This window comes from Odocoileus virginianus, chromosome 7, assembly GCF_023699985.2.
Source record: "Odocoileus virginianus isolate 20LAN1187 ecotype Illinois chromosome 7, Ovbor_1.2, whole genome shotgun sequence".
Taxonomy (NCBI): domain Eukaryota; kingdom Metazoa; phylum Chordata; class Mammalia; order Artiodactyla; family Cervidae; genus Odocoileus; species Odocoileus virginianus.
The window spans coordinates 751722-764482 of record NC_069680.1 but is presented as its reverse complement, the minus strand read 5'-3'; the positions used below and the strand labels follow the sequence as shown (position 1 = coordinate 764482).

The following is a 12761-nucleotide window of genomic DNA, read 5'->3' as shown; positions in this document are numbered from 1 at the left end:
GGAGGTTCCCCTGACAGCATCTCATAAGAGAAGGAGAGAATGAATGAGAGTACGTAACTAACATTGGAAAAGACTCTGACGCTGGGAAAGACAGAAGGCAAAAAGAGAAGACAGCGGCAGAGGATGAGGTAGTTAGACAGCATGATAGCATCACAGCTCAAAAGACATGAATCTGAGCAAACTCAGGAGATAGCGAAGGACAGAGACACCTGGCTGCCACAGTCCAGGGGATTGCAAAGAGTCGGACACGACTTAGCGACTGAACAACAACAACGTAACTAACATACTGTGTTCCAGCTGCCTATCCTTTCAAAATCCCTGGATGACACAGATGAGGAAAGTGAGGTCCCATGGAGCTGAACAACTTAAGCCACACAGCTACCAGGTGGTTGAAGTAGGATTTGAACCAAGGTTTGTTCAAAGGCTGTATGTTGGGTAGAGAAAATAACTCCTGCGACGATTTAATCAGTCATTTACTCAGGGACATCCCCAGTCCAGAGTTCATGGCAAATGGGAAGACACCAGCCAAGAGGAAGCCTATGCCGGTGGGGACCTGTTGATTATGAGTACTGTTTGGCTTGGGGGGCACTTGGAAGCACTGGTATTTACCAGAATGGTTATTTTTAGTTATTTTTAGCTACTTTAGAGGCTATCTTTTCATGTTCTGCAGGATTATAACACATTCTGATTAGTCTGAAGAGTCTCACAAGAGTCTAGAGTTAACAGACATCTCTGAGTTGTAATGGATTTGAGTCACTGGGTCCAAACCACGGCTGGTGTTCCTCTCTTTCATTTAGCAGAAGGCAGGTAACTGACCTAATAAATTAGTCCTGTGCTCTCTAAATCCACTTCAGCTCAAATCCAGCCTCTCAACACTCTCAGTTCAGTTCAGTTCAGTTGCTCAGTCGTGTCTGACTCTTGGTGACCCCGTGAATCACAGCACGCCAGGCCTCCCTGTCTATCACCAACTCCCGGAGTTTACTCAAACTCGTGTCCATCGAGTTGGTGATGCCATCCAGCCATCTCATCCTCTGTCATCCCCTTCTCCTCCCGCCCCCAATCCCTCCCAGCATCAGGGTCTTTTCCAATGAGTCAACTCTTCGCATGAGGTGGCCTAAGTATTGGAGTTTCAGCTTCAACATCAGTCCCTCCAATGAACACCCAGGACTGATCTCCTTTAAGATGGACTGGTTGGATCTCCTTGCAGTCCAAGGGACTCTCAAGAGTCTTTTCCAACACCACAGTTCAAAAGCATCAATTCTTCTGTCCTCAGTTTTCTTCACCATCCAACTCTCACATCCATACATGACTACTGGAAAAACCATAGCCTTGACTAGACATTCTAGATAAGTGCAAATTTGCCTTTTCATTCAAGGAGATTAAACTTGGGATGTATATGTATAGTGTATGGGTATAGGGCCAGTGTATAATCAACTAAATATAATTTAAGGTGAAATGGAAAAAGTGTTCTAATTAGGATTGCCAGATTTTTGGGGGGAGGGATGGGATGCCTAAAGCAATTTAAATTTCAAATAAATAGTTTTTAGTTCAAATATATCCTAAATATTACATGGCAACCAGTCTAAAGACAATTTTAATCCAAGTGCCAAGGAAGCCCTTCATTCAGATATGGGAAAGCTGGGGAAGGCTTCTGGGAAGTGGTGGTATTTCCCCTAGACTTCAGGGTCTAACCACCTCTATAGTGAACAAGGCATATTTCATATTTCTCTCTGGAGAATGTCATAATATTGTACTCCTGGAATTCCTGCTGAATCTGAATATTATGAGCTACTTAAAGAGTTGAACAAGATTTTTGGTCTTTAAGAATTATTTCTATGGGTTGTTATAGAGCTGAATGAAAACAGTGTATTAAATTATCAAATGTCTTCAAATTGCATAAGGAAAGCTACTACATAAGTGCATAATATTTTTGAAATGTTTCTTTAAAAGAAAAGCAAACATGAATCATTTAAATTGTAAATTGTAATTGGTTACCTCTGATGTCATCCATATATTAAAACCATCATTTTCATCCAGTGCATCAGGCATAACAGGAATCAAAGATACAAAGTGAGCAACAAGGTCCTAAAATAATATTAACTAAGATTTATTAAGAGCATACTATATGCCCATCACCAAGCACAGTGCTTTACATGCATTATCACCAAATTTAGTATATCCTACAAGCCTTTGAAATACATACTATTATTAATTTTATTTTACAAAAGAAGAAACAAGCTTAGAGTGCTACAATAACCTGCCCATTCTAACACACACACTAACACACTAACAATATATGGGTTACACACTAACACAACATATGGGTCTCTGGGAATAAGCTCGATAGCATGACTCCAGACCGTGGGTATTAATCATTACATTTTACTGTAATAAATTAAAAATTTAAATGTGATACATTACATGTATACTTTAAAATACAACTGTTTAACAAAATTGAAAAAATGTGTAGAAGAGTAGCAAAAGTTTGATTTTCTTTTAGGTTCAAAATCCATCAGAATTATTTTTATTAATAAAATCCAGTTATAAGTTGCTGCAGCAAGAAGATATTGGTGCAGCCTATTTTTACAAACAACAGAACTTCTGTTGTGGATTGCTACCCCTATAGGACTGGAGATAAGGACTCAGATTAGAGTTAACACAGAAAGTTCACCAACATTTTCACTGATTTACAGTAGCTGCCATATATGCACTACTATGACCTCCCACACTAATCACGTTTCTGACTTCATGCAGTCAACTAAACATGGCTCACAATTCCTGATAAGCAAAAGAGCTAGGATTTAGACTTCTTTTTTAAAAAGAAAAAGATTGTCTTTAAAAGAAATCTGAGAACATTATTATCTCCTTGGACTTTTGGTATCAGGAAACAGGCAAGAAGAAACCCAAAAGCAGAGTGTAGTAAAATGTGATCTAAATTAGGACTTTTGGTTTTAGCTTAAAGAATTCAGGTTAGCGCTTCATACTGGAAGAATAATATAAGTATTCTGAGGAGAGTCAGTTGAGTCAATCAGGCCTGAATAAATAAAAGGTATAAGTGATTTTTCACAGGTGTCCTTTAATCAAAGCTTTTTTTTTTTCCTTAAAGGGGAGACTAGATTTCTGATTTCACATTTTCCTTTCTCAAAGTGGAAGAAGCTATCTCCTCTTCTGAGTTCATAATGAATGCCTGTACATGTCTCTTTTGTCAGCTGGTAAATAACAGATATGCATAAAGCCACATAAGGTGAGAAGTGTTATGTTGGCAGTTTATAGAGCAAAAGATAACATAGATAAAAGATAAAGAGAGCAAAAGCCTCTTTACAACAAGAAGCAATCCTTAGAAGGACACCATCTCTTTAGAAATACAACTTTAAATTCTGCCTGAAAATCAAAGGAATCTTTCTGTGTCACTTTTCAGAGTCTGACAGAAAGATTACAAAGTTGGTATGGTCACATGAAAGTGATGTGGCAACAGTGACCTTCAGTATAAGTGGGCAGAGGGAAGGGCAACAGGAGGAAAGGTTTTCTTCCACCATACACTCAGGAGCACACATTGCAACACAGATGGCATCTCTCTCAGGAAACTGTCTCTGAAGATAAAGCAATTTTAATAAGAAAGTTTTACTCAAAGTTAATGTTAAAAAGTAAACCAGTTAAATATAAATTGAGAGTGATCAAAATGTTCTAAAATTTACTGTGGTGATGGCTGCACAACTTGGTGTATATATTAAAAACCACTGAATTATATACTTTAGAAGGGCAAATTATATGGTATGTGAATATCTCAATAAAGTTACTAACATAAATATCACTTACAAGTGTCGCATTAGAATAATGAAGAAACATATCCAGGAGTTGCTGAGGTGGATTCAATGCCTTGATGTATCTTATTACTAAGATCTGTATCCCTTCATCATTAAAAACAGTAGTGATGATTCTTCGTTTAGGAAATAATGCCTTACAATTTTTTGTAAAAATCCATGCTCTCTCCAAAACATCTATTTGATCTGAAAACTAGAATCAAGTTTAAAATATTTCAACTTGCTACCATATTGTTCCCACAGGAAAATATCAAGAACCAACATTCATTTTTGTCAACTTTGAAATTAACACTCCTTTGATAGTATATCTGAAAATAATTCAGTGGAAAGCCTACCTTGTCTAGTTCTGGACTACAGATGGTATATGATATTTGAGGTTCAATAGTAGCAAAAATATTTAAGAAGGTACATTCTTTTAAATTCTGTCCATTATAATCTTCTTTAGGAGACACGTAAGTCTTACTCCAAGTATACCCAAGCAAAACAGGTGGAATATTTACTTGAAATGTTCCACTAATCTGAAAGAGTATATGAACAGAATGGATTCTGCATGATGAAAATAAACATCAGTCAAAGATAGCTCAGTTCAGTCTTCTCCATTGCAGGAAATAGGCTTGCATGGGTTCATGCTGATTTGACTAATGGGGACTTGCAAAGAATGATAAAGTTTTTCATGATGATCTGCTCACAAGCAACCTTGACACCCTGGGTCCCTCTCTAATACGTAGTATGTGGAAAAGGCAGAAGTAAGAAAGGGATGAAATGAGGAAGCAAGTTAATGTACCAGAGTGATAGAAACTCTTAGAGAATCGAATTTAAGCTCAGAGAAAAATGCTAAAAGACCATGTTACATTTTGCACTGGTCCTGGAAAGAGAAAAAAAATGGAACAGAAGGAGAGATGACCCAAAGTCCACTGGAGGAGGGACTGTGTGTGTGTGTGTGTGTGTGTGTGTGTGTGAGAAGATAACTTAAAATAATAACTACTACTAATAATAACATAACTAATATTAATAGTTATTGAGCACCTACTATGTATGAGGCATTCTTCCAAGTGCTTGACATAGATTACATTATTCACTGAGGTAGACACCACTAATCTCCATTTTATAGATAAGGAAATGAGCTCAGAGCATGTGAGGAATTTGTGACAGGTCACACAACCCATGAGTAGTCGAGCCAGGATTACAATGCAGATGAGTCTGCCTTTGAAGCTCACCTTCTTAACTACTTCTCTATCCTAGCATCTGGCCTGAGACTGAGAAGTAACTGCAGGAATTTATAACAGGAAGCCCTATACCTCCAACAATTTAAAATCTCCATTGCTCTTTATTTGCAGCACTTGTATTTGAAACGTGCTCCCTCATGACATGCTGTGATTGCACAGAATCATGGAACCCATGGTTAGGAAGCAATGTCATTATTCAGAAAATGTATCAATCTTTAATTATGTAACTATTATAAACACATATGAATGTTGCTTTAAGACCTATGGTTAGCTGTCCTTTTCTTCATCAATGAACACTAAAAATACATGAAATAAATTTGTGGGTATCTCCTCGAGACGGCTAAAATCTTCAAATACTCCAACACCTAAGAGGCACTTGCATACAGGATCATTTCAACTGACTTAACCTGCCAATCAAAATCTGACTCAAAAACAACAGTGTTTCTATTAGCCAGAGACAAAAATTTAGAATTAGCAAAGAATCATTTTGTTACCTCAGATTGTTGTAGGAGAGCAGAGAAAGGGAAGACAATGGATCCAAGCCAATTCTTTCTTATATATGAATGACCACTGCAGCTCTTGAAACAGCGATCCTATTAAAATAAATAAGATTTCTATGACTATTCTACATCATGTGATGAATAATTTCACACAAACTTGCAGGTAAGTATAATAAATTCTCTTTCATTTTAAAAAGAAACCAAAGAGTAAATAGAAAATTTCTTTCTCACTTTCAAAAATTTCTTTAAAATTGACTATTTAAAGCAATAATAATGACCTGCTGCAGAGTTTATGACATATGTAAAAGCAAAATATATGATAAAATAACATTAACACAAAGCATAGGAGTAGAAATGGAAGTGTAATAATATCCTGTTCTTACACTATATGTGGAGTGGCATAATATTACAGATTGTGATAAGTGCAACAATATATAATAAAGCCTAGAAGAACAATTAAGAAATAAGAGACGTACAGCTAATAAGCCAATAGTGAAAATAAAGTAGAATCATAAAAGTACTTTATTAATCCAAAAAAAGGAAGAAAAAAAGAACAAAAAACCGATTGGATAAGCAGAAAGCAAACAGGAAGATGGAACCCAGCCAAGTCAGTAATTATATAAAACATAAATACCCATTTATTAAAAGACAGAGATTGCTACAACTGAATAAAAAAGGAAGACCCAACTATACACTGTCTAAAGTAAACTCATTTTACATATAAAGACACAGGTTAAAAGAAAAAATTAGAAGAAAGAAAAAGATACACCGTACATACAAACACCAATGAAAAGAAAGCCGAAATGACTATAACATACAAAGTAGATTTAAGAATTAAGAAATGTTGTATGGAAATACAAAAAACCTCGAATAGCCAAAGCAATCTTGAGAAAGAAGAATGGAACTGGAGGAATCAACCTGCCTGACTTCAGACTATACTACAAAGACACAGTCATCAAGACAGTATGGTACTGGCACAAAGACAGAAATATAGATCAATGGAACAGAATAGAAAGCCCAAAGATAAATCCACGAACCTATGGACACCTTATCTTCAACAAAGGAGGCAAGGGTATACAATGGAAAAAAGACAACCTCTTTAACAAGTGGTGCTGGGAAAACTGGTCAACCACTTGGAAAAGAATGAAACTAGAACACTTTCTAACACCATACACAAAATTAAACTCAAAATGGATTAAAGATCTAAATGTAAGACCAGAAACTATAAAACTCCTACAGGAGAACATAGACAAATCACTCTCTGACATAAATCACAGCAGGATCCTCTATGACCCACCTCCCAGAATATTGGAAATTAAAGCAAAAATAAACAAATGGGACCTAATGAAACTTAAAAGCTTTTGCACAACAAAGGAAACTATAAGCAAGGTGAAAAGACAGCCCTCAGATTGGGAGAAAATAATAGCAAACAAAGCAACAGACAAAGGATTAATTTCAAAAATATGCAAGCAACTCCTGCAGCTCAATTCCAGTAAAATAAATGACCCAATCAAAAAATGGGCCAAAGAACTAAACAGACATTTCTCCAAAGAAGACATACAGATGGCTAACAAACACATGAAAAGATGCTCAACATCACTCATTATCAGAGAAATGCAAATCAAAACCACAGTGAGGTACCATTACATGCCAGTCAGGATGGCTGCTATCCAAATGTCTACAAGCAATAAATGCTGGAGAGGGTGTGGAGAAAAGGGAACCCTCTTACACTGTTGGTGGGAATGCAAACTAGTATGGCCGCTATGGAGAACAGTGTGGAGATTTCTTTAAAAACTGGAAATAGAACTGCCATATGATCCAGCAATCCCACTTCTGGGCATACACACTGAGGAATCCAGATCTGAAAGAGATACGTGCACCCCAATGTTCATTGCAGCACTGTTTATAATAGCCAGGACATGGAAGCAACCTAGATCCCCATCAGCAGACGAAAGGATAAGGAAGCTGTGGTACATATACACCATGGAATATTACTCAGCCATTAAAAAGAACTCATTTGAATCAGTTCTAATGAGGTGGATGAAACTGGAGCCCATTATACAGAGTGAAGTAAGCCAGAAAGATAAAGAACATTACAGCATACTAACACATATATATGGAATTTAGAAAGATGGTAATCATAACCCTATATGCAAAACAGAAAAAGAGACACAGATGTACAGAACAGACTTTTGGACTCTGTGGGAGAAGGCGAGGGTGGGATGTTTCGAGAGAACAGCATCGAAACATGTATATTATCTATGGTGAAACAGATCACCAGCTCAGGTTGGTAAATGAGACAAGTGCTTGGGCCTGGTGCACTGGAAAGACCCAGAGGGATCGGGTAGAGAGGAAGATGGGAGGGGGGATCAGGATGGGGAATACTTGTAAAACCATGGCTGATTCATGTCAATGTATGACAAAAACCACTACAATATTGTAAAGTAATTAGCCTCCAACTAATAAAAATAAATGAAAAAAATTTAAAAAAAGAAAAAAAAAGAATTAAGAAATGTAACCAGGGATAAGAGGAATATTTCATAATAATAGAGGAATCAATTCATGAAGAAAGAATATAATCTTAACAGTGTGTGTGTGTGTGCTGAGTTGCTTCAGTCGTGTCTGACTCTGTGTGATCCAATGGACTGTAGCCCTCCAGGCCCCCATGTCCGTGAGGATTCTCCAGGCAAGAATAGTGCAGTGGGTTACTATGCCCTCCTCCAGGGGATCTTCTCTACCAAGGGATGGAACTTAAGTCTCTTACGTCTCCTGCATTAGCAGGCAGGTTCTTTACCTCTAGCGCCACCTGGGAAGCCCTGTAACTCTAATAAAGAGTTATAAAAACAGAGCTAAAAAACATGACACCAAGAGCAATTCATTGAAAATGCTCAACATCATTGTGTGTTGTTAGTTGCTCAATCTTGTCTGACTGTTTGTGACTCCTTTGTCTATGGAATTTTCCAGGCAAGAATACTAGAATGGGTTCCCATTCCCTTCTCCAGGGGATCTCCCCAACCCAGAGATCAAACCCAGGTCTCCTGCATTGCAGGCAGATTCTTTACCATCGGAACCACCAGAGAAGCCATTCAACATCATTAGTCATTAGGAAACACAAATCAAAACTACAGTGAGATACAACCACAGGCTTGTTAGAATGGCTAAAATTTTGAAATCTTACTACATGCTTGTAAGAATGTGAAAGAACTAGAAGTCTCTAACAGTGCTGGTGGAAATAAAAAATGGTAAATCACTTTGAAAAAACAGTTTATTTCTTAAATGTCCACTTACCATATGATCCAGTCATTTCACTCCTATGTATTTACTCCCCCCAAAATTAAAGCATTTGTATATAAGACTTCTACACAAATCCTCATGGTAGTTTTATTTATAATATCCCCTCCACCCCTGCCAAAGAAAACCCACCTGTCCATCAACAGGTGAATATTTAAACATACAATACAATGTGTGTTTTCAACAGACTATGACTACACAATAAAAAGTAATGAACTATTTGATAAATAACACAACATAGACAAATCTAAAAATAATTTTTCCCCCCGAATGAAAATTGCCAGATCAAGGAAAAAAGAGTGAAAACTGTATGGTACCATTTCTATAAAATTCCAGAAAATATAAAGTATAGTTACTGAAAGCAGATGAATTGTTTCCTGGGGTGGGAGGAAGGAAGGGAAGGATGGAGGTATTCTAACAGGATAGAGGAAAAACTTTGAGAGTGATGCATATATTCATTGTCTTGACTTTGATAATGGTTTCATGTGTATATATACATATATGTCAAAATTTGTCAAAATACACAGTTTATGTGCAGCCTACTATATGCCAACTACTCTTCAATAATACTATTTTTAAAAATTAGAGAAAGCATGTGTAGTGGGATATTGGACAAAAAAGGATTTGGCATTTACCACCAACACCACTAACCCCACTGGCATTTACTCTGTAATTCACTTCACTTTTAGCCATTTACGTTTTTCATCTCATCAGCCAAAGCACTGAGATAGGGGGAATATGGGAAAGGTGTTAGAGAATAGTTCTTGGGATAGGCATGTTGCTTGTTTGAGTTAAGACTGGCATAGGCAACAAACTGCTCCATAGTACTAGTATATACTTATATCCACTGATTTTTACTTGTAATTAGGGAAGATGAGAGCAGTTGGGTTGAGTTTAGGAATCAAGAAGAACCGAAAGGACAATGAAGACATGGAAAGGGTTGGTGCACGCTGAACCCCACTACGTCCCTTGTCCTTGGTTTGGCCCCTGATGATTAGGGTCAGTGGTTGGAGAAGCTCTTCTACTGTGAGATTTTGTGTACAAACACTATTGCTTTATAGTCTAGATACACAATATGTGGTATGGATTCAGAGAAAATAGGCCCGTTCTGCCCATGCTTGTATAGAATCCAGTGCCTCTTGAGTATTCTGAAGTTTGATAGCTTTGGGCTCAAGGATAACTGGGGGGATAACACCCTTGGCACAGATGGTGGCATCATAATTGGGCAATGTCAACAGTGGTGGTGGTGAGATTCTTTTAGGTGGCTTTGAGAGCTTTGGGGGCTGAGGCAAAAGGACACACATACTGACGACTATAGCTAACAGTCATGTCTAAGCACATATATGAGGACTCCTCGGAGGCTTCCAGAAAATTCTGCAAGGGATTGGTGGAGGTTTTGTGAGTAGAAGGTAGAATAAGAATAAGATCTTAAATTATTTATATTAATGTGATTTCTTTTAAATCCATAAACTCAAATTTTCTGTTAATATTAAAGTTATACACTATTAACCTGGGCTGAAGTAAGGAGCTAGGAAAAAAGAAGGGAGATAAAAAGGACAATTCATTGTGGTTTTCCCCATATACTGTCTTGCTTTTTGCTTCATTTTGTTCTTTTCCATCAACCACCTTTCCCTTGCTGCCATAATTATGGATCATGTTGGCTTACTGCCAAGAAATAATGGCATCACCATTAAATAGCATTTAATAGCTATTAAACAGCATCACCAGCTCAATGGACATGAATCTGAACAAACTCTGGGAAATAGCGAAGGACAGGGGAGCCTGGTGTTCTGGAGTCCATGGGGTCACAAAGAGTTGGACACAACTTATTGACTGAACAACCACCACAACAAAGGTTAACCTGGGCCATTTCTTAACTAAGAAAATTCATCAAATGGTCCTCTTACAGACAGTCCAGTTTAGAAATGTAAAAACCTTGCAAAAGAAAATGCGATATATTCTGGCTCCCATTTTAATCTGTTTTCTTCTAAGAACAACAAATGCCAGGGAGTTCAGGGTCATAACAGACAATATTGAGAGTCTAGTGATCACATGCCAACTAGGAAACATGGTATTCAGTTTCTAAGCCCTGGGTGTGTTGCTGCTGTTTACTTGAATCTGGGGAAGGGCTGAAGTTTGAAAAAAGCTACCAGTACCCCTGATTCCTGTCTTCAGTTCATAGCCACTGCTTTTGAGATCTTCCTACATCTCAGTAAACAATGTGAAGCACCTTAATGTACATACTTTTACCACAGTATATACTTAAGTATATATCATAGTATATACCATAGCAAATGTGTTTAGTGCAGCAAACCTTGAAAATATGCTAAAGCTTGGCTATCAGGAAGTTCACACGTAGATATAATGTTCAATTGCAGAAACCTAGTTTCCCCAAATTCTTGGTATATTTATCCCTCCTCTTCCTATGTGTGGTTTATGATCTCTGTTATTTTTGAACTGACTTGTCACATGTCTGATTTTATTTCATGTTGCTCCATATCCTTTATAGAAAATGTTGTAAATAGGCACTGCATCTAAAAGCAAATTAACAAATACATTCACAGACTTCATTCAGTCTGAACCTAGAATTATTTCAACATTGATTATTATAATTATTCTACTTTACCTCATGCTTTTCAATAATCATTTCATCAAAAATGTTGATATATATGTTATCTTTTATTTTAGATAAACTTGAGAAGTTACAATCATGTCCTGGTAAGCTGTAAATAAGAAAACATATTCAGATGTTTAATTATTTTATAAAATCATTATTCATAAAGGACTATAAAATTACCTGTTATTTTCTTTTATAAAGTGTAAGCTAAGAAAAGGTACGTGTTTTCAAGATGATTGTTATCTTTCATTAGACTCAGTATCAAAAAATCTACAGACAATAAATCCTGGAAAGGATGTAGAGAAAAAGGAACCCTCCTACACTGTTGGTGGGAATGTAAATTGGTACAGCCACTATGGAGAATGGCATGGAGGTTCCTTAAAAATCTAAAAATAGATTTGCCATATGACTCGGCAATCCCACTTATGGACACATACCCAGGTGTGAGCACACGCTAAGTTTCCTCAGTTATGTCCAACTCTTTGCAACCCTATGGAATGTAACCCACCAGGCTCCTCTGTTCATGAGATTCTCCAGGCAAGAATACTGGAGTGAGTATCAATTCAGTTTAGTTCAGTTGTGTCTGACTCTTTGCGACCCCATGGCCTGTAGCACACCAGGCCTCCCTGTCCATCACCAACTCCTGGAGCCTACTCAAACTCGTGTCTATTGCGTTGGTGATGCCATCCAACCATCTCTTCCTGTCATCCCCTTCTCCTCCTGCCTTCAATCTTTCCCAGCATCAGGGTCTTTTCCAATGAGTCAGTTCTTCGCATCAGGGGGCCGAAGTATTGGAGCTTAAGCTTCACAATCAGTCCTTCCAATGAATATTCAGGGTTGATTTCCTTTAGGATGGACTGGTTGGCTCTCCTTGCTGTCCAAGGGACTCTCAAGAGTCTTCTCCAACACCACAGTTCAAAAGCATCAATTCTTTGGCACTCAACTTTCTTTATAGTCCAATGCTCACATCCATATCTGACTATTGGAAAAACCATAGCTTTGACTAGACGGACCTTTGTTGGCAAAGTAATGTCTCTGCTTTTTAATATACTGTCTAGGTTGGTCATAACTTTCCTTCCAAGGAGCAAGCGTCTTTTAATTTCATGGCTGTAGTCACCATCTGCAGTGGTTGTGGAGTCCCCCAAAATAAAGTCTCTCACCATTTCCATTGTTTCCTCATCTATTTGCCATGAAGTGATGGGACTAGATGCCATGATCTTAGTTTTCTGAATGTTGAGTTTTAAGCAAACTTTTTCACTCTCCTCTATTACTTTCATCAAGAGGCTCTTTAGTTCTTCTTCGCTTT

The 12761-nt window shown here is 37.5% G+C and overlaps 1 protein-coding gene across 16 annotated transcripts in view; it reads right to left on the bottom strand.

The window, feature by feature from the left end:
* Nucleotides 1-12761, bottom strand: part of CC2D2B (coiled-coil and C2 domain containing 2B) — a 221769-nt gene that overhangs the window by 18496 nt on the left and 190512 nt on the right. For 10 of the 16 annotated variants that reach the window (XM_070469930.1, XM_070469936.1, XM_070469929.1 and 7 more), the window contains 5 exons: nt 11465-11561; nt 5542-5640; nt 4157-4339; nt 3817-4014; nt 1996-2085 (listed from right to left, as the gene is read on the bottom strand). In XM_070469930.1, the coding sequence (XP_070326031.1) occupies nt 1996-2085; nt 3817-4014; nt 4157-4339; nt 5542-5640; nt 11465-11561 (667 nt within the window). Of the gene's footprint in view, nt 1-1995; nt 2086-3816; nt 4015-4156; nt 4340-5541; nt 5641-11464; nt 11562-12761 lie in introns of those variants that run through there. The other 6 variants (XM_070469932.1, XM_070469933.1, XM_070469935.1 and 3 more) reach the window with 6 other exon arrangements.